The 21619-nt window shown below is 35.0% G+C and overlaps 2 protein-coding genes and 1 long non-coding RNA gene across 3 annotated transcripts; 1 reads left to right on the forward strand and 2 right to left on the reverse strand.

Annotated features, from left to right (window-relative positions):
• Positions 1–362: 362 nt before the first annotated feature.
• Positions 363–5419, reverse strand: LOC129926330 (uncharacterized). The gene is made up of 2 exons (XM_056029650.1): positions 5360–5419; positions 363–1343 (listed from the first exon to the last, which is right to left on the reverse strand). The coding sequence occupies exons 1-2, from the start codon at positions 5417–5419 to the stop codon at positions 363–365; spliced, it is 1041 nt and encodes a 346-aa protein (XP_055885625.1).
• Positions 5420–17001: 11582 nt separating this feature from the next.
• Positions 17002–18984, forward strand: LOC129926500 (uncharacterized). Its single transcript, XM_056030924.1, has 3 exons — positions 17002–17306; positions 18264–18354; positions 18472–18984. Exons 1-3 carry the CDS (start codon positions 17195–17197, stop codon positions 18704–18706), a joined length of 438 nt encoding a protein of 145 aa, XP_055886899.1. The 5' UTR covers positions 17002–17194; the 3' UTR covers positions 18707–18984.
• A 232-nt stretch (positions 18985–19216) lies between these two features.
• LOC129926501 (uncharacterized) lies at positions 19217–21229 on the reverse strand. The gene is made up of 2 exons (XR_008778193.1): positions 20996–21229; positions 19217–19501 (listed from the first exon to the last, which is right to left on the reverse strand). It is a non-coding gene; the product is annotated as an uncharacterized LOC129926501 (long non-coding RNA).
• Positions 21230–21619: the final 390 nt, after the last annotated feature.

The following is a 21619-nucleotide window of genomic DNA, read 5'->3' on the forward strand; positions in this document are numbered from 1 at the left end:
TTTACTACTTGTTTATGATTGAAAATGTCATTCATGCGTATCTTCCGAAGTTTTGTGATTAAACATTTTCCAGGAGAAACCTGTGTACCTTGGTAAGGAGAAGGGGGAAGGTCCTAAAAGATTTGAATGTAACACGTGACGTTGAAGATGAACTCATATAAACGAGTTAATTGTGCTGTTAAGTTATAACTCTAAAGTTTACGCACACATTCAAACACTGTATGACAGGACTCGAAAGCCTAACCAAAAATCGAGCCCCGGATCGAGAGATGTGGATATGTTGCACCCAACTGCGCAAGTGGCGGCCATTTGAAACAATTCTTTCCCCCAATATCTGTCGGATGATAACGAGGATGCAAAGATCATGGCAGATCTTCTCGTGGACTTCTTCTTATGGCCTTCTTCTCCTGGCCTTCTTCTCGTGGCCTTCTTCTCGTGGCCCTCTTCTCGTGGACTTCTTCTCGTGGCCTTCTTCTCGTGGGCTTCTTCTCGTGGGCTTCTTCTCGTGACCTTCTTCTCGTGGACCTCTTCTCGTGGCCTTCTTCTCGTGACCTTCTTCTCGTGACCTTCTTCTCGTGGACTTCTTCTCGTGGACCTCTTCTCGTGACCTTCTTCTCGTGGACCTCTTCTCGTGGCCTTCTTCTCGTGACCTTCTTCTCGTGGACTTCTTCTCGTGGACTTCTTCTCGTGGACTTCTTCTCGTGGACTTCTTCTCGTGGGCTTCTTCTCGTGGGCTTCTTCTCGTGACCTTCTTTTCGTGGACTTCTTCTCGTGGACCTCTTCTCGTGGACTTCTTCTCGTGGACCTCTTCTCGTGGCCTTCTTCTCTGGACCTCTTCTCGTGGACTTCTTCTCGTGGACTTCTTCTCGTGGACCTCTTCTCGTGGACTTCTTCTCGTGGACTTCTTCTCGTGGCTTACTTCTCGTGGCCTTCTTCTCGTGGACTTCTTCTCGTGGACTTCTACTCGTGGCCTTCTTCTCGTGGACTTCTTCTCGTGGCTTACTTCTCCTGGAGTTCTTCTCGTGGCCTACTTCTCCTGGACTTCTTCTCGTGGACTTCTTCTCGTGGACTTCTTCTCGTGGACCTCTTCTCGTGGACCTCTTCTCGTGGACTTCTTCTCGTGGACTTCTTCTCGTGGACTTCCTCTCGTGGACCTCTTCTCGTGGACTTCTTCTCGTGGACTTCTTCTCGTGGACTTCTTCTCGTGGACCTCTTCTCGTGGACCTCTTCTCGTGGACTTCTTCTCGTGGACCTCTTCTCGTGGACTTCTTCTCGTTGACGTCTTCTCGTGGACTTCGTTCATGTTGTTCAGTCCATTTCTTTTTATGTAGGCGCTCGAAATACTACGTCATTATGAGCGGGTGTAATTTGTTTCCTGGCAAGTTATCTGTTGTTTCAACGCCTTGTCTCATTTCGGTGGATTGATTAGTTTGTTTATTTATTAATGTGTAGTAAACTATCGAGTCAAACAACTGACAGGAGGCATAGATAAATACATTCAGTCTCAAAGTGTTTTCACTACTTTCAATGCAAGTGTATCTCTCAGGTTACTGATTTGGTCGGGCTAGATAGTCTAATATTTACCAGGTTACCACATTAAAAATACACAACTACAGGGAAGGCTATATGGAGGATGTTATCGCGATGTTCATCTTGAGCCTACTAACCTACTAAACAGTTCACTTTATCGAATTAGTCTGGCCTGAACTTGAACTAAAGCTAGTTCAGATAGTATCAAGTTATTTCTAAGGAAAGACTTTCAGGAAATTGTACAATTACAATTTTGTTTTACATTCAGTAACGTTCCAAATAAAGATGTTTAATGTAAGTCTAAGATGTTTTATGTAAGTCTAAGAGGGTTTATGTAAGTCTAAGAGGGTTTATAGAAGCTTAAGGTGTTTTATAGAAGTCCAAGTCCAAAAGTAGGAGACCTAAACTCGTCTTAAAAGTTTGTATTTCAAATTACACAAGAGTTCATTCAAAGTCTATAAAGGTCAGGACATGGGCGTAGCCAGGACTTTTTTTCGGGGGGGGTTGGGGGGAGGAGAATTTTTTCTCTATCCCCCCCCCCCCTGGCGAAAAAAAATTATATGTATTTATGTGTGTGTGTACATAATTTTTATTACATTCTGACCCTTCATTCTTTCGGAAGACGTTTATTGTGACCTAGAATAGGTTCTTCCATGAGTTAGTGGGAAAATTGTAGATTCCCCGACATTAGCCTACTAGCAATGGGGTCTGGGGGAGCGCTAGGAGCTTCCCCAGCGCGGGGCGAAGCCACGCCGCCAAGCACTATTTCTGATATTGAAAACCAACAAAATGCATATTCTGAGGTATCTACAGTGCATTTTCCTGCTATTAAAAAGTTTTATTTCAAAAACCTAATGTGATATTCTTACTGACTTAGACCCTCCCGCGCCGTTCGGCGCATTTGCTGTTAAGCTGTTTCCATAAAATTGTAGATTCCCCGCCATTAATAGCAAGGGGGTCTGGGGGGAGCGCTAGCAGCTCCCCCAGCGCGGGGCGAAGCCCCGCCGCCAAGCACTATTTCTGGTATTGAAAGCCAACAAAATGCATATTCTGAGGTATCTACACTGCATTTTCCTGCTATTAAAAAAATTATTTCAAAAACCTAATGTGCCGTTCGGAGCATTTGACGTCAAGCTGTTTCCATAAAAATCTGTCACTGATAATGTCTGAAGCCTCTTCCCACCTGCCATGAGGACCTCAATGAATGAGTGGCGTCAAGTTGTACTAGGATATCATTGCAACTCTTCTTATGCGTAATTTATTTTGTCGAAGAACATGTCCCGCAAACCTCATGCGTCGTTCTCTCACAATCTTACTAATGGGTCGACTCCCAGTTCGGCATAGGATTTCCTTGATTTAGACCCGATCTCTATAACTGACTCCTAAAATCTGTCTTAGCCATCTTTGTTGAGCCACATTTTGTGTTTTTCAATTTTGGCAGATGACTATTCACTGCAGTTTATTAATGGAGCCCTGCCACTGGTAAAAATGTGAAACCTCTCTTGAATACGCTCTTGGAATTAAGTGACTGTAGTTTGCTTTTGATTTTATATCGAAAAGAGAAGTTTTATCGTCAAAATCATCTGTTGGGGGTGTTCCACCTCAAAATGCCCTGTAGGGGGATCTTAAACTCAAAACCATCTGGAAGGGTTTTAAACTTAAAAAAAAAAGCCATCTTTAGAAGAGGGGTTTAAACTCAAAATTGGCTACGCTCAAATAATTTTAGTGTGTAATTTCCTTTTTTTTTTATATTGAAGAGGTATTTTTAGCATCAAACCCCTCTGAATGGGGGTTTAAACTCAAAACCCCTTTTGGCAACGCTCATAGCATTTTGAGTCCGTAATTTGCTTTTTTTCTTACACTGAAGATGTATTTTTTATCCTCAAACCCCCTGGCGGGGGGTTTAAACTCAAAACCCCTTTGGCTACGCTCGTATATTTTAGAGTGAGTAATTTGCTTTTATTTATATTGAAGATGTACTTTTTAGCTTCAAACTCCACTGGAGGGGAGTTTAAACTCAAAACCCCTTTGACTACACTCATAACATTTTGAATGTATAATTTGCTTTGTTTTATTATTAAAGAGGTATTTTTTTACCTTCAAACCCCGCTGAAGTGGGGTTTAAACTCAAATCTGAGTCAAAACCCATTTAGCTACACTCATAACATTTTGAGTGTGTAATTAGCTTTTTTTTATATTGAAGAGGGGGTTTATCGTAAATTTTAGAGGGGGTTTTAAAATCAAAATCTTCCTTAACTGTGCTCTTGGAATTAGGGGATTTTCGTTTGCATTTTTTTTGTTTTGTTTTATAGAAGAGGGGGAGTTAGCTGCAAAAACCCCAGGTAGAGGGTTTAAAACTCAAAACCCCTGGTAGGGGGTTTTAAACTCAAAACCCCTGGTAGGGGTTTTTAAACTCGAACCCCTCTGGTAGGGGTTATAAACTCGAACCCCCTGGTAGGGGTTTTTAAACTCGAACCCCCCTGGTAGGGACTTTTAAACTCAGAACCCCCTGTTAGGGGGTTTTAAACTCAAAACCCCTTTGGTTATGCTGGGGCAAGTGATGGTTTAGTATTAAAAACTTACCTAAAATAAACAAAATCAAAGCAAAAAATCAGTCATTAAATTCCGACTCCCCCCCTTCGGGGGGGGGGGGGCATTTCATTTCGGGGGGGGGGGGGCGGGTTTGAACCCCAAACCCCCCCCCCTGGCTACGCCCATGGGTCAGGAGCAGATGACGGAACAAGCACAACGACCTTTGACTTGCTCAACTAATGTGAGTCTTAAACAAGTTAAAAATACTTTTTTAAAAACACAGCTTAGATTAATTCAAATTGCATCAATTACATTCAATCAATCGTGTAATTAATTTTTAGACCTTCATTAATAAGTTTGTGCGATTGGAAATACTTTTACTAATAGTTTTGTTTGACGAAACGTTCATGCTTATAGCCTGCTCAGTGCGCTATGCTCCATTCCAGTCCAATTACTTTTTCTACCAGTGGAGAGGGGGGGGGGCATTAGGGAGAAGGTTTCCGTGCTACCTTTTCAAAAGGCATTTTTTTTTAAGTTGCACTGAATTTGAACTCACGTTCTCGAGTCTCCATGATGGAAGGCTCACGCGTTAGCCATTGAGCAATAAAAGTATTTCTAAACTAGGTTTTATTGTCTGTAGTGTATAGCAGCCAAAGACCTAATTCTCTAAACAGGGGTGATCTCTCCTTAGCTTAGAAGCCTACATTTCTATATTAAATAAAAATGAATTAATTACGACTAATTGATGAACTAATTGGTTAATGTATTGATGGATTCATGTGTTGTCATCGACAATGAATAATTGTGTAAAGTTTCGGCTTGCTTGACATCGATAAGTAGTTCATTATTGAGTAAGTAAAAGTATACATAATTGAAGAAAACAGCAACTCATGACATAATGACATCGATCTGATGGTAGGTACTTGAGGGTACATCCTTACAGTTATGTGAGAACACCTGACAATAAATGTCCAGCTACAATGAATACATCGATCTGATGGTAGGTACTTTAGGGTACATCCTTACAGTTATGTGAGAACACCTGACAATAAATGTCCAGCTACAATGAATACATCGATCTGATGGTAGGTACTTTAGGGTACATCCTTACAGTTATGTGAGAACACCTGACAATAAATGTCCAGCTACAATGAATGCATGCAGCCCACGTACTATGAGGTCGCCTACACTTCAGACGCCAACAAACAATCTCCCAAGTGCCAATCTCTGTCCTGAATAATTAATGATTTCATTTTTGGACATGGCATAACTGACCGCAAAGTGTGATCTGACTCACCACGAGAGGACACTGGTCACTCATTGTGCCCTTCATACGAATCAAGGACATCGTGGCCATTTTGTCAATGTTTTAACGAGTCTGTCATCACAACACTACACTAACACAGCGCTCTCGATTAGAATACATTTCAAACAGAACTTTGATGTGAGTTACTTTATTGGTTGGAAAATGCAGAGTACATTCAACCCACATACTGACTACATTGCACTAAATTCATAGTACGTCAAACCCACGCACCGACTACATTGGACCAAATTCAGAATACATCTACACTGACACAAAGCATGCAATTTTGGCGACAGAAAAAAATGTTTTAAAAAAAAAATCTAATTCAGAAACAATGAACTGCGATTAATTGTAATGTTTCAGTCATAGGCGGCTCTGTCACTGGATGAATTTCAGCTCAAAACTCATGTCTCGTTTTCCCGTACACTTTACAAAAGTTGATTTTCCTTGGCACAGTCTGCAAAAGAGCTCAGAGCTCAGCAGCAAAAAGTTGGCTAGAAGATGAAAAAGAAGTATGCCCACTATGCATTACACACAAATAAATACATATGCATGTTAGCTAGCCTCGTTTTTACTCCATGCAAATTAGTTTCAAAGATACTATTTGATTTTAGCGGCATGTTGACATTGGTAGATATAGAAACCTTTTGGATTAGTAACATAGACATCTCAATTTCTGCTAGAATATAAACTATTTTCACATTACAGACGGCTAATTCTAATCATAACTAGCCCATAATGACAAGCAATAGCTAATAGAAATGTGTGTTCCTTTCTACACCCCAACACAAACTTGTTGATCAGTCTCTTTCTTTTTATAATTATTCAAAAAGATTGTTTTTAAGTTTTTGCTTTTTATCTTTATTGTTTTGTTTTGTCTCTTAAAGAACGTTGTCTTTCTAATGCGTGTTTGTGAAGCAAACATCTTGACTTCGAAACCTCGAATGCAATGCACATAGACATAAGACATATTATAGATATCTAGACTGGAAATCGGAAACAAATTCTTATCCGCGATTGATCGATTCACAGACCTATCTTCTTATATTATAAAGTAGAATGTGAGGGGTATGTATGTATGTATGTTACTTATAGACATCAAAACCGCTTGACCAATCTTGATAAAACTAGGCAGGAATGTTCCTTGGGTACCAACTTAGACCTTAGTGAATGTATTGTAGCCCTAAAACAAATGTAAGACCCTCAAAAAAAATAAAGTTGTCCGACTCTATTACAGCTATAGTATTTTATGGATCTAGGCCATGTCTACAATGTTGAGAAAGATGAGAAAGGATTTAGACCTAGATCTAATTTTAAGAAATACACTTTGCGCAGATAGTTTTTTACTTTGACACATGAAAATACAAAAGAAGATCCATTGATTTCATTATATAATAAAATTAACCTTCAATTTTGTGTTTCAAAAGCATTTTTTACATTAATTAGTTCCTTATATCTGTGATTACAGATTTCCTGACGAACATTCTTTCAATTCATTAGACAATTCCGTAATGAATCGCGTACTAAATATTAATTCGTTTAATTGTTTACTTTATAATCCCATCCCTAGATCTAAAACTCTAATTCAACTCTAAGATGATAAAACTTCTCTTCGCACAGATAGTTTTATACTTTAACACATAAACATATTAATTAAAGTCCATTCATTTCATATTTTGATCAAATAAACATTCAAATTTGGTTTTCTAAAGCTACATTCGTTTGCGAAAGCTGCGAAGCCGAGTTGAGATAGGCCTAGATCTATATTCATTCATGAATCGCGTACTAAACATTATTTCGTTTAATTATTCACTTTATAATCCCATTCATTTAACAAAGCTATCGCTCTTTTCGTTTTTAATAGATAAGAATGTATCGACTTCCTTCGGGTAAACTCCCGGTAAACCCATTTTCTCAAAACTAATTTTATTTTCGTAGTGAAACAGAAATAACGTGAAAGGATCATTAACTACGTTTAACATACATCTAAATCCAATCCACTAGATTATCCAAAAGCATTTTTTTACATAAATTAGTTCCTGATATCTACAGATTTCCTGGCGAACATTCTTTCATTAGACATTACCAAATGGTTACACATTAACACATCTCTCTTCTGAGGTCTGAGTCTATTCCTAGGCCTAGGTCTAAAACTCTTACTGAACTCTAAGATGATAAAACTTCTTTTCGCAAAGATAGTTTTATGCTTAAACACATAAACATACTAATTATTGTCCATTCATTTGATATTTTAATCAAATTAACATTCAAATTTGTTTTTCTAAAGCATTTCTAATACATTCGTTCGCTGTTCGCTAAAGCTGCGTAGCCGTGTTGAGATAGGCCTATATTCATTCATGAAAAAAAGTTCACGCATGCGCAGCACAGAACTCTAAATTAGTGTAGATTTAGATCTACGTCTACCTCAAGATCTACTTTATACTTTATACACATGAACATACAAAATTTAGTATATTCATCTCAAATTTTAATCAAATATATGTAGGCCTTCAAGCAAATGTTTTAATTTGAAAAAAAAATGGATTTAATTAAGCCTATTAGCTATTTTGATTTGATAGCTTCATTCACACTATTTTTACATTGACACATTCGCTTTAATTATTACATTATTATTTCGTTTAATTGTTTACAAAACACTCTCAGTGACTATATCAACAGTAATGCGCAAATAAAGACCCGCGGGTCGCGGGTAACATATGTCTAGTCTATATTATAAAGTAGAATGTGAGGGGTATGTATGTATGTATGTTACTTATAGACATCAAAACCGCTTGACCAATCTTGATAAAACTAGGCAGGAATGTTCCTTGGGTACCAACTTAGACCTTAGTGAATGTATTGTAGCCCTAAAACAAATGTAAGACCCTCAAAAAAAATAAAGTTGTCCGACTCTATTACAGCTATAGTATTTTATGGATCTAGGCCATGTCTACAATGTTGACATAAGAAAAGATAGAAAGGATTTAGACCTAGATCTAATTTTAAGAAATACACTTTGCGCAGATAGTTTTTTACTTTGACACATAAAAATACAAAAGAAGATCCATTGATTTCATTATATAATAAAATTAATCTTCAATTTTGTGTTTCAAAAGCATTTTTTACATTAATTAGTTCCTTATATCTGTGATTACAGATTTCCTGACGAACATTCTTTCATTAGACAATACCGTAATGAATCGCGTACTAAAAATTAATTCGTTTAATTGTTTACTTTATAATCCCATCCCTAGATCTAAAACTCTAATTCAACTCTAAGATGATAAAACTTCTCTTCGCACAGATAGTTTTATACTTTAACACATAAACATATTAATTAAAGTCCATTCATTTCATATTTTGATCAAATAAACATTCAAATTTGGTTTTCTAAAGCTACATTCGTTTACGAAAGCTGCGAAGCCGAGTTGAGATAGGCCTAGATCTATATTCATTCATGAATCGCGTACTAAAAATTATTTCGTTTAATTGTTCACTTTATAATCCCATTTATTTAACAAAGCTATCGCTCTTTTCGTTTTTAATAGATAAGAATGTATCGACTTCGGGTAAACCATTTTCGCAAAACTAATTTTATTTTCGTAGCGAAAGAGAAATAACGTGAAAGGATCATTAGCTACGTTTAACATACATCTAAATCCAATCCACTAGATTATTCAAAAGCAAATGTTTTAATTTTAAAAAATGGATTTAAGCCTATTAGCTATTTTGATTTGATAGCTTCATTCACACTATTTTTACATTGACACATTCGCTTTACTTATTACATTATTATTTCGTTTAATTGTTTACAAAACACTCTCAGTGACTATATCGACAGTAATGCGCAAATAAAGACCCGCGGGTCGCGGGTAACATATGTCTAGTATATATATAGATTTTATGAACGTAACTCTTTTTCAAGCTGTAAGGGAAGTCGCCCCAAATCTAGGAAAAACAATCTTTTCTGTCTTAGAAAAGTAATGATCTGCAGTTTTCAAAGTTTAGAAATAATGCAAACTCATTTCTCGGATTTTTTTTTTAATATGGGCTATTAATCACAAAACTATATATTCACGCAAATATATGAAACAAAACCTTTTCCTGTTAGTTTCCGTTGAGATAATGTTTCAAAAATCCTAGATAGAAATAATTCATGTCTATTGATTTTAATCATCTTATTTACATTTAAATAGATTGATTACCTTGATTTTTCTAGATTATGTATCTAAAAATTGCAAAATAATAATTATGAGACGAAAGTAGTCTTACCTTTTTATGTTCAATCATCAATTACTAGATCTAGACCTAAAAATTAAATTATATGTTACATGGGTTATGGTTGAAAAAAAAAAACCACCTCAAATCGTATAACTAATGTACAAAACACTGTTTCTTTTCAATTTAAAAAAAAAATTATCACGACATTTTTTGTAGTGCTATAAGCATATATATGTCTATGGTTATGAGGACTTTATGTCCAGTATTGATATAAAATATTTAGGTCTATGGTAATGCATTAGTAGAAAGGTAACTGTTGTAGTCTTCTCCCGACACCGAAGTCTCTGTTTCGTATTGTGACTTCTTAGATGCTATTCTTATGATAAGTTAATCATGAATATCCAACAAAGAAATATCTGGTCACGTGGTCGACGAACAGAAATGTATCTAATACATGAAAAACATTCCATTCTTAATAATTAGGATATCTATAGTTACTTCCCTTAGCACTGTTTAGCGTAGTAGTTAACTTTAAAAAATTAAGACATTTTAATTTAGCCTGCTGGCAGAGACATTGTAGCCACTCTTCAAAGAATTCTGTGCTTTTTAAAACATGTTCCAAACGATGGACATTTTAATAGTCATAATAGAAAAACTTGTTATTTTCTTTTACAATTCTATTTATTTTATATCTTGTATTGCGCAATACATTAGAAAACAAAATATTCAACTATTTATTTTAACATAGTTATAGAACTATTTCTTTGCATCACTTAAAAATCTTTCAATGACTGCAGGTTAATTTTCTGTTACAATAAAAGTGCCACGACATAAAGAGTCACAGTAATTACTATTTCCATGACCAAATAAAAATCTGACGAATTTTTTTTTTAATTTAAAGAATTCCTCATGAGCTTTGTACAAAAGGAAAAAGCAACTAGAATGTCTAGAAATGAGTTTGATCAGAAATATGGCTCTCCAAGGATGTGCTATTGACACAGTGGCACTTGTAGACTTCAGAAATATTTTTAGCAATAGCAACTTTTTTTGTCAGGAATGAATCCATTTTGTTACAATTCTATTCGATCAATGTCTGAAATCAATTCATCCTGCTCACTCACACCAAGTTTATTCATGGCTGTAAAATGTCATACATTTTATTCTTCACCATGTCACTTGAATGTCATCTTTTGTCAGAGGAGCGATCAGCATGGAAGGGATTCTGGGGTTATGTACTCGATGTCACTAACAGATGTTAAAATATCCTCGTCCATAGGCTGTAAGCGCTAGGACATAAAGAGGTACATACAACCAAATACATTTCACGGAAATCAAAGATGTGATAATTTATTAAAATATAAAGCTTGTATTAATTTGTATAAGTCCTCTATGTATACAACATGAGGGCGACATCTAAACCAGTGTTTCTCAAAACGTTCCCAGATACCTGACTAGGTTCCACGAACTATTGGATTAATTGGCTAGTGTAGGCCTATACGTGAATTAATTTAATTAATTACTAGGTTGATGCAGATAAGAAATATCGATTTATTAACTATTCTTGCTAAAGGGCAAGCAATTCTATAATTTAATTTTTAACTGATCTATGCCTGACTGTTTACCAAGATCAACTATTAAATCATTTCTGGTCGCTTCTTTTCTGAAGAGTCTCACAATATTTCAAAACAAGTTATCGTTAGTTTAGTTCAGTGTTTCTCAAACTTTTTTGTCTGCCGGCACAGTAAACAAACTACAAAAATGTCGCGGCACACCACGAACAGCAACAGTTTTTTTATTATAAAAAGAAAAAAAATGTAACCTGTTTTTTTATTACATTTAATATGAAGGGTTTGCCTGTTTTTGAGAGCAAATGCGATCTAATCGAGGATCTAAAGTCGACAAACAAACTCGCATTTCATCGCCTATTGTAAGAAGTCTCTCTCTTTTCTTGGACTTGATTTCAGTCAGTGCTGAAAATCCAAACTCAAAAAACCATGAAGATGCAAATGGAAGAATTATTTTGAATGCTTTTAAACTGATTGCAGGATATAACTTGTTGATTGAAATCCAAAACAGATCCAGGCTTTTCTCGGCAAAACTTGACTTAAGAACTGCATCGTTTTTTAAATCAATGAGCTGCTCTGCTTCTTCAGTTGTCAGATTTGTAGCTTCATTGTTTCCAAATGGAGAGCTGACCCATTCATATTCAAGACTTCCAACTGCTGGGAAGTAATGTTCCAGTGTTGACTGCAGGTGTTTCAAAGTGTCCAGAATTTTGGAGGTGATTTCTTTAGTTGAAGCACATTCATTGTAAGTAGGAAAGCAGTCGAAGACACCTTTCGAGATCTTACTTTGGCACAAAGACAATTTTTCACCAAATGATTTCAGTTATTAGGATGTAGTGATGATGGTTTCCGATGGTCCTTGAAGACTTAAATTCAATGAATTTAATTTGTCAAATAAATCAGAGAGAAATGTCACCTTAACCCACCAGATCTCGTCATAAATAGAAAATCCAAAGTCTTTTTTTCAGCCTCCAAGAATGAAATCAGCTCAGCCTTGAGTTGGACGACACGCTTTAACACTTTCCCCCTGGAGAACCAACGAACGTTGGTGTAATACAGGAGACATTTGTAGTCTGAATCCATTGCTTTACAAAACTCTGAGAAAAGTCGGGATGCAAGCGGTCGAGATTTGATGAAGTTTACAACTTCAATCTCTTGATCCAGAACAGACATCAAATCTTTCGGCAAAGACTTGAAGGCAAGAGCTTCTCTGTGGATCATGCAGTGAACAACTAATACATTTGGATTTTCTTGACGCACAAGAGTGAGGAATCCCTTTCTATTTCCCTGCATGGAAGGACAGCCATCTTCGCAAATGCTGACACAGTTTTTCCACTGTGGTTTGAATAGCAAAAATATATTCGCCTTTGGTTGTAGTTTGTAAGTCTTTGCAAAATAAGAATTCGTTGACACATTTTTCATCCTTTATGAACCGAATAAAAGCTAGCAGCTGGACTTTGCCGCTAACGTCAGTGGATTCATCAACTTGAAGAGACCACAGTAGAGACACTTCATCGTCAGTCACGTCGAAGTGTTCGCAGATTTGATCTTGTAAATCTGATGATAAATCTTCAATTCTGCGCAAGATAGTACCATTAGACAAAGGAACTTTTTTAACTTTTTCGGCGGCATCGGGTCCAAGGATAGTTTCAATAACTATTGCTAATGCTGGTGCAATGACTGATTCAGTCTCTGGGTGTGCTTTCTTGCGTTTTTCTAATAACTGAGCAACCTTATAACTTGCAATTAATCCCTTTTCTGGCAGCTTTAGGTAGTTGGTAAGTTTCTTAGCTTGTTTGTTTTGTGGCGTACTGATGTTTTCGAAGTATTCCACTTCGGTTGCGCTTTTACAGCTGGATGTTTTGTTTCCAAGTGTCTCTTCAATTTGATTGGAACAAGCGCCTCATTCGACAGAGTTGCGTTGCAGATCAGACAGAATGGCAATGTAGCATCTTCAGGTCCCGAAGATATGAAACCATATCCGATGTAATCTTCTTTGTACCTTCGTTTGGTTCCTTGCTTTTCATTTAACACTTTCGCAGTTTCATTCTTGCTAACGTATTTCTCCATGGATAACAATGAATAAGGCTTAGTAATAATTTGTTATTATTAGCATACACCAAACCAATTTACATGAAACACATCGCTTATTATTATCGTTACCAATTCAAGAACTGCTGTGCGTCTGCTATGTCGGCCTACATTTGAGTCAATATAATAATATATGTACAGTGGACAATTCCATAATCTGAATAGCTAATACCCCTTTCCGTCACTATGGAGCGACCCACTACTATTAATGGTCGTTGTAAGTGGGGATGTCGTCGCAACGTAAAATAAAAATTTAATAGTAGGCAGACCTGTGTAACGCTGCATGTGTAGCGTTCTGAAAACTCCCGCGGCACACCTGCAAATCTTAGGCGGCACACAGTTTGAGAAACACTGGTTTAGTTCATTCTGCTGCCCTGTGTGTATGAAGTAGGATTTTCTATTGTATTGCATACAAGTCATTATATTTCTTTTTTTATTCTTATAGTTGTGCCCATATAGTATTACAATTATTACAGTCTCATACTTACAAATAGATGAAAACAACAACTAAATCTAGGATATAGTTAAATTATTTTTTTATTATTTAAACAAACGGGAAATAATACAACCTAAAATATACACATCAATTTACTATTTTACTGCTGGTATTTGCCCAATACTTTGGGTGAAAGGTCTAATCAGACTATTGTATTTATGTCTTTATATTTTGTCCAGGTACTTTGGGTGAAAGATCTAATTAGACTATTGTATTTATGTCTTTATATTTTGTCCAAAACTTTAAACTTCATTTCTAATTAGTCCATTATTTCTAATCTAGGAGAATTGGGTGCACTTTTCTTTTCAGGAAACATTTTGAAATATTTCTGAAAGATATTGGATTCATTTTGAACACATTTTCCCCCGAAGGATTAAATCTACATGACTAAAATACATTTCACAATTAATAGGTTTAAATATTTAGTAATCATGTACATGGTACATTTGCTGGTAATACCAGAGATAAGAGATGCATGGCTAGATAAGAGATGCATGGCTAGATAAGAGATGCATGGCTAGATAAGAGATGCATGGCTAGATAAGAGATGCATGGCTAGATAAGAGATGTATGGCTAGATAAGAGATGCATGGCTAGATAAGAGATGCATGGCTAGATAAGAGATGCATGGCTAGATAAGAGATGTATGGCTTGATAAGAGATGCATGGCTAGATAAGAGATGCATGGCTAGATAAGAGATGCATGGCTAGATAAGAGATGCATGGCTAGATAAGAGATGCATGGCTAGATAGATAAGAGATGCATGGCTAGATAAGAGGTGTTTAGCTGTCTGGTCGTGCGGTATGTGCACTAGGCTATCGTTTGGTCGTCTTGATGGTCCCAGGTTCTGTCATTGCCCGTTGCCAACCGTCGTATTGCCTGACATTTGAATGAAATTATCTTTAAATCTGAAGGAAAAGCTGAAACACGTAAAACATTTTGCAAACATTTTTGTAACTTTAAGTTAAACTTCAATTTGTTTTTGTCATGATGTTATAAAAGTTTTTAAATCATGATCTGTGAAAGTATTTATACAGTATAAAGATGGTATTATACAACCTTTTTTTTTTATAAATGATGTAAGTCCATTGAGATTCTATAAATATAATGTCTCGAAATGGAAATAATAGGATGGTTATTGCTAAAGATTTTAACACTTCAAAACTTAATACTTTTGACACGCAATTTCCGCGGTTTTTATCAATTTACAAAGGAGTTGAATGCGTTGACATCGAAATTATTTGCGAAGATTTTCATAGCCGCTCAAAGAACTTGATTTGATGCCCTTTGATTCTTTTTTGTTTTTATCAGAAAGAAAAAAAGTTTTTAGATCCATCCATTAAAAACACTTGAATTTGAAAGAAAATGTCATACACTATCGCAGACAGGAAACGAGGTTATAATTAATGTTTGCATTAAAATGGAATGGAATAAACTTTTGGCTTTTTTTACTTTTGGTGAAAAAAGAAAGAACACTGGTATATGACATTTTGGTGACACTAATAAAGAACATTGTTAGATGATACTTCGGAGGAACTAAGAAGATAAGAAAAAAAGAAAAAATAATATTGTGTAGTAAAGTTATCATTCTTACACGTAGATATCGCTGTCTATTCGTGAGCTAGATTATCTTCACTCGTAAGCTTAGTCTACTAATATAGTCACTAGAGTACAATAGCTGCGTAAGGAGGTCGGTAATGTCAGACAGGGCATTCACTACTCAAGTCTCTTGTGGGCTCCGTCTAATAACTCCCTGCTCACACTTACCCAAGAGACTGAACAAAAGCTTGGAGCTCACGCTATTGTCAGGACAACTTTCGATCTTGGTCCGCGCCTGGAAATACAGCAGGTGGCGACTTGTTTTGGATCAGCTTCTGTTCCAGTTCTTTAGGGACAAAAAGAGATGTAGAGATACCAAGTAGACGAAAGAGATGTAGATAGATATACCAAGTAGACTTAGACAGCTTAGAATGTCCTGAGATCGCGTAATATGTTGCTGGTAACAGTAGAATATTTTCCTCGACTTAGATAAAACGCACATACAGTAAAAATGAATAAGTGGCGAGTCAGGATCAGACAATGATCTGTTTATATGTTTTTGTACTCGGTGTTACCTTGAGCAGGGGAAACAACTCAATGGTCTAATAAAGAATATGACCACAAAAAAAAAAATGAAAACTCAGATAATCAGTGAACTAAAAAAGTTATTCTTTATTTCGGCTACATTTGGACTACTGGGCGTGGCACTGGCCTCTTACGTCACATTCAAAAGACGTTAAATAGATATAGGCTAATAATGCAACAAATGAAGATAAGTCTATAAATTCAATATAATAAATGTAGAAAGGTTTATAAATTAAATATAATAAATGTAGATAGGTCTATATAGGAATAGGTTTAGCTATGTCTACAAAGATATAGATGTAGATTTAGATCTAATTTCATGATAATACGTTTTTTTTTATCAACTAATCTCGAGTCACCTAGTCTCGTTTCAACTAGTTCCCAGGTCAACTAATCTTGTTATGTGTTTGATAAGGAAGAAAAAACAAGTGTTCTTCAACTTAGAGGTAAGAAAAGGTCATTTCAATCTTTTCCCTTTTTCTTCCACCAAACCCCCCCCCCACCCCCCATTTTTTCCTCTTGCAGGTTTGCCCAACAACGAAGACAACGATCGAAAATCTAGTTGTCTGCTCGATTTGTTCCTATTTCTGATCTGTACAAAGATTGCTTCAACCCAGTTTGTCTTTTTTTGCCACGACCTACATATCTCGGTTAGTTTAAAATTTGTATAATCTCAGGACTTATCTTAATAGCATCCTACAATGCAACAAGTGCGACGTTATGTCTCCAGGCTCAACACATTGATAAGACTTGCAATCACTCATTGAGCCGCACGAGATTAACGTTCTCGTCTGCACGTTCCAGACGTCATCTCACAATCATTGAAATGGGAGCGCACTCTGCATGGTGTCAGATAGACTCGCTGGGAAGCGTTGGGCCAAATGGTGGAGTCAGTTTTTGTTGAACGTAATTGTACTTCTTACGTTCACTTCTGAAAAGAAACTGCTGTCCCTTTGACTACAAGTGATGTTTAATTTGTATTCAATATGTCTCTCAAATTTCTTGTTCCGCCGGACTATACATTTCTACAAACTGTCTCATGGATAGGAACAGGATCGGCCTTAGGCATAGGTAAACTAGGCTGCCGCATAGGGCCTCCGATTGGTGGGGGCTTAGCACAGGACTCAAATGGACCTCATTCACCGAAACGTACGGTCACGTGACAACCATCAACTATTCACTTGTGTGTATAGAATAGTATAGATTAGTACTGGAAAGATGGGGAAGCAATGCGATGCATTTGACTAATAATTATGAACATAAAAAAGAATGGAAAAAAAAAAAGGTTTTCATCGTTTTCCTGTGAACAATCCAAAGCTATGTAAAGAATGGGTTGTCAAACTGAAACGAAAAAACTTCACTGCAAGTGTACACTCTGTAATAGTGTAATATGTTCAGAGCATTTTGAGGAGGACTGTTTTATTTACCAGCCTTTTACAAGTAAGTAGATAGATCTATAATCTATAGAATCTAGATCTAATCTATATTTATATTCTAGATCTAGAAGTATTATACTAATATAATAGTAGTAGTAGTAATACGATGATATTTAAGTCTTTGACAAGTAGGCCTAGAAAAAAATGGCCTAGATCTATATCTACATGATAAGAATCTAGATTGACTAGAATCACTAGATCTATACAAGTCTAGAGAATCTAGATCTAGACAAAATAGTTTAAAATATTAATTAGATCTAGATTATTCTAGATCTACTCAAATCTATACTGTATAATCTGAATCTGTAGACCTATTCTACTATTCTAGACTAGAGTCTAGAACTCTAGATCTATATTTTTTTTATTCTAATTCTATTAAATTTACAATCAGAATTAGATCTAGACCTAGATTTTTAAATCTGATTATTATTCAAAGTTTATAAATTAAATTTAAAGAGCATGTAAATAATAAAACAACTAGATCTAGTCTAGATAGAATATTTCATATTTCTAGATTAGACTAGTGTCATTAGTGACTAGACTGACCTAGACTAGAAATTAGTAGAAAAGTAGATCTACTAGTAACTAGATAGATCTAGTCAATCTATAGAATAATATATAGACTATAGAATTCTATTAGCGTTGATTCGACTTTAAATAATACTAAACAGCCTATTATTATTACTATTAATATTTGCTAAATTCTGATCTAGTTACAATCTAGTACGGTAGTAGTATATTAAATATCAACTTAGATTCCTACAAGTAGGAAAAAAATAGTGGATCTAATGTTAATAATTAATCAGTAGGCCTCCCTATTTATATGTATTATTAGGTTTATATGGCTTATTTTCAGATGGTATATAGATCTATAGGTCTAGTAACTTTCATGTAGATTATTTTGAAAAAAAAAATTTGTTTTATAACTAATATACATTATATTATTATATATTCCATTTAGATCGCAGACTTCTAAAGCCTGGTGCTGTGCCGACCAAGTTTTCTTTTTCCAAAAGTACACCAAGCCGAAAAAAGACCAAATATGAATTTAGGTAAATGTTTTGAAATACTTCAGTAATTATGTTTTACATTTTTTTTATCTTAATTGTAAATATTTTTATGATGATCATGTTTGACTGTACACTTAAATATATTTTGTTTCCTTTTAGACAACCTCTTTTACCCCAGGACACCACCATTGAGGAGAAGACTAGAGATGTCACTGTGCAAACTAATGAAGACTTTATTACAGATCTTCTAAAGAGGGTAAATACTTTGGAACCAGGCAATGCTAGCCTTCTGGAAGAAGTTGCTCAGTTGAAATTGTGTTATGACTCTTTGAAACTAAAAGGAGATAACTTTTTTTGTTTAAGTAGCTGTTTAGAAGACAAATTATTGTTATGACTTATGAATTTTAGCAACATTTAAATTTAAAATTGGTGTGTATATATTTTATTAATATTTATTAATATAAACTTTTTTATTATGTACTTGTACAGATCAGTGCCCAAAAATATTAAATATTATTTCCTTATTTATATAGTTTTCCTCTTACAATGTTGTTACTTTGGTTTATTATGACTTATCAATTTTTCTCTGGCAACTTGAAATAATTGGTGTGCACATTTTATTAATATAAGCTTGTTTATTTCATGTTTAAAATTTCAAAATTTGTATATATGTATATATTTTTAGTAATAATATCAGCTTCCTTGTGTACAATATACTTTTCACATCATTCAATAAAATAATACACTTATAAAGAAACAAAGACTTTATTTTGCTATGACAATGTATCATATCTATTTAAATAAACTACAAAATGAATCGCAAACATCACAAAGCTAAAAAAATATAGATGGTAATGGTATAGTTCTGTCATAGAAGACAATGTCCGAGGTTAATCTTTTAGGATCGGCTTGTAGAACTGAAAATATAGGAGTGTTCTGAGGTAAGGCAGCCAAAGCAGACATTGAAACACTGGTATCAAAATTTTGTAGACCAGTCTTATCACAGCTAAAACTATCCTTCGTTTTCTGAGGCTTTAGGTGCAGGTTGATGCCATGTCTGAATTTTGTCTGTTGGTGCTGCATACATTTCTTTTTTGCTATAGTCTTCTAGAGCAGACAGAAGACCAAAAAGATGTTTACAACAGGCGGGCTTGCAACCCCCTGCACACTGACACTCTCCTTCAATGACCTGAAAGAATAAATATTTTTTTTTAAAATTAATAAATACATATATTAATGCATTAAATGTTTTAAAATTAATAGGTGTGCATTGACTAATTTTATAAACCCCCCACGCACAGGTTGTAGATTATGCCCACTTCGCATACCTCTTGCACTGCCTCTGAATATATGATTTCTAATTTAAACTAAATCTATAATGTAGATAAAATGTAGTAGACATCTAGATTTATCAGTTTAGAATTATATTGGATCCTACAATGTTCATGACTTAAATTGTGTTAATTAGATTATAAATCTTGTCACTCTATTCTAGGTGATAAGTAAATGCTATATATATATCTTGAATTCTAGAACTAGCCTTATTCCAGAAATTATCTCTAGAATCACTCTAGACAAGTGTTTCTCAAAATGTGTTCCGCAGAACCTTACGCCTGAATAAGTGTTCCATGAACTACTGGAATAATTAATTAGTAGGCTACCATGTGAATAAATCTTTTAAAAAAAATAAGAAAAGTTTTCCGCTAAATACTCATAGTGTGCGAAGTGTTCCGTTTTGAAGGAAAAGGTTTGGGAAACACTGCTCTAGACAGTCTAGACTAGGACTATAAGTATAGATCTATATATAGCTAGATCTAGTAAAGAAGGTCTTAACTACAATAAAGAATTACATAGCATAGGCCTCTAATTCTATATCTCAAAGTAATCTAGATCCAGGTAGATCTAGAGACTATATTACTAGCTATATTTATAATATATGTTATTATTTATAATGTAGATCTATTACATAATTAATAAATTAGTAGATCTATAATCATACATTTTCAACATTTCTAAATTTTCAAAGGTCAATTCACAGGACCAGATCTAGGTCTAGATTAAAATTATAATATTATAGATTTAGAGTTTAGAGACTATTAGAGATCTAGTTGTTGTTTTTTTTTTTTACTAGTTTATATCTAGAATCTAAATCTAGATGTTCTAAGTTTGATCTATCAACTTAAGTTAATCATGTGAGTCTAAGTCAGTCTAGAAGTAGAGTACGAGAGTCTACAGCAAGATCTAGATGTATATTTATATTAGATCTAGAAGCTAGTCTATCTAAAAAAAAATCTAGATTAGATAGAGCTAAGTAGATCTAGATCTAGATAGTTACTAAATTCTAGAATTTCTATCTAGACTAGTCTAGATCTAAAAGTCTAGTAGATCTAGTCTAGATCTAGTCATAATATTATTAATATTAATACTAATGCCTGGTAATCTATTCTAGATCTAGACGTAGTAGGCCTAACTAATCAGTTAAATAAGTCAATAAGTACTAGACTCTAGATCTAGTCTTTAACTTTAAGTAAGTAGATTGACTAATCTAGACAGATCTATAGTCTATAGCTATACTGTATAGTGTATAAATCTAGTTAATCTAGTTATAGATCTAGTATAATAGTAAGATAAAGAAATAAAGATAGTCATAGATTCTATGGAATGGATATTAAAAAGAGCTTACCTTTCCATTGTAGCTAATCACTCCAGTAACATTGTAATTAAATTACGTGTCTGTAATCATTTTCACATGCATATGCTGCATTTATAACATCGCAATATTCTAACAAGTTAACAAAAGTAAAATTTACAAGCAAGAGTGGTTTTCCAACACAATAGATTCCATGTTGGTGTCTAGATTAAACTGATGGTTGTCACGTGACTTGAGGGGTGTTTGTTTACGATTGGTGAATGAGGTCCATTGTGTAGACAAGAAATATCTAAACTTGTGCCCATTGTTATTGTTGAAGTACACTAGGGTTTAAATAAATGCCGTCATTGTATTTTTTCGACGTTTAGTTTTTGATTTTTCTATTTCATTTGGGGGGGCACCAAACTCACTGCACATAATGTAATATTCATGGAACAAAGTAACGTTCAAGAGATGCGTCAGTGCGTCTGTCAGTTAACATCACTGGAAGTAAATACATGCCTACAGGCAGCTTACATGTAGATCTGGAGTAGATGTCTTATGTAGATCTGGAGTAGATGTCTTATGTAGATTTGGAGTAGATGTCTTATGTATATCTGGAGTAGATGTCTTATGTATATCTGGAGTAGATGTCTTATGTAGATCTGGTTATCAGTC

Source organism: Biomphalaria glabrata, chromosome 5 (assembly GCF_947242115.1).
Source record: "Biomphalaria glabrata chromosome 5, xgBioGlab47.1, whole genome shotgun sequence".
NCBI classification, from domain to species: Eukaryota; Metazoa; Mollusca; class Gastropoda; family Planorbidae; genus Biomphalaria; species Biomphalaria glabrata.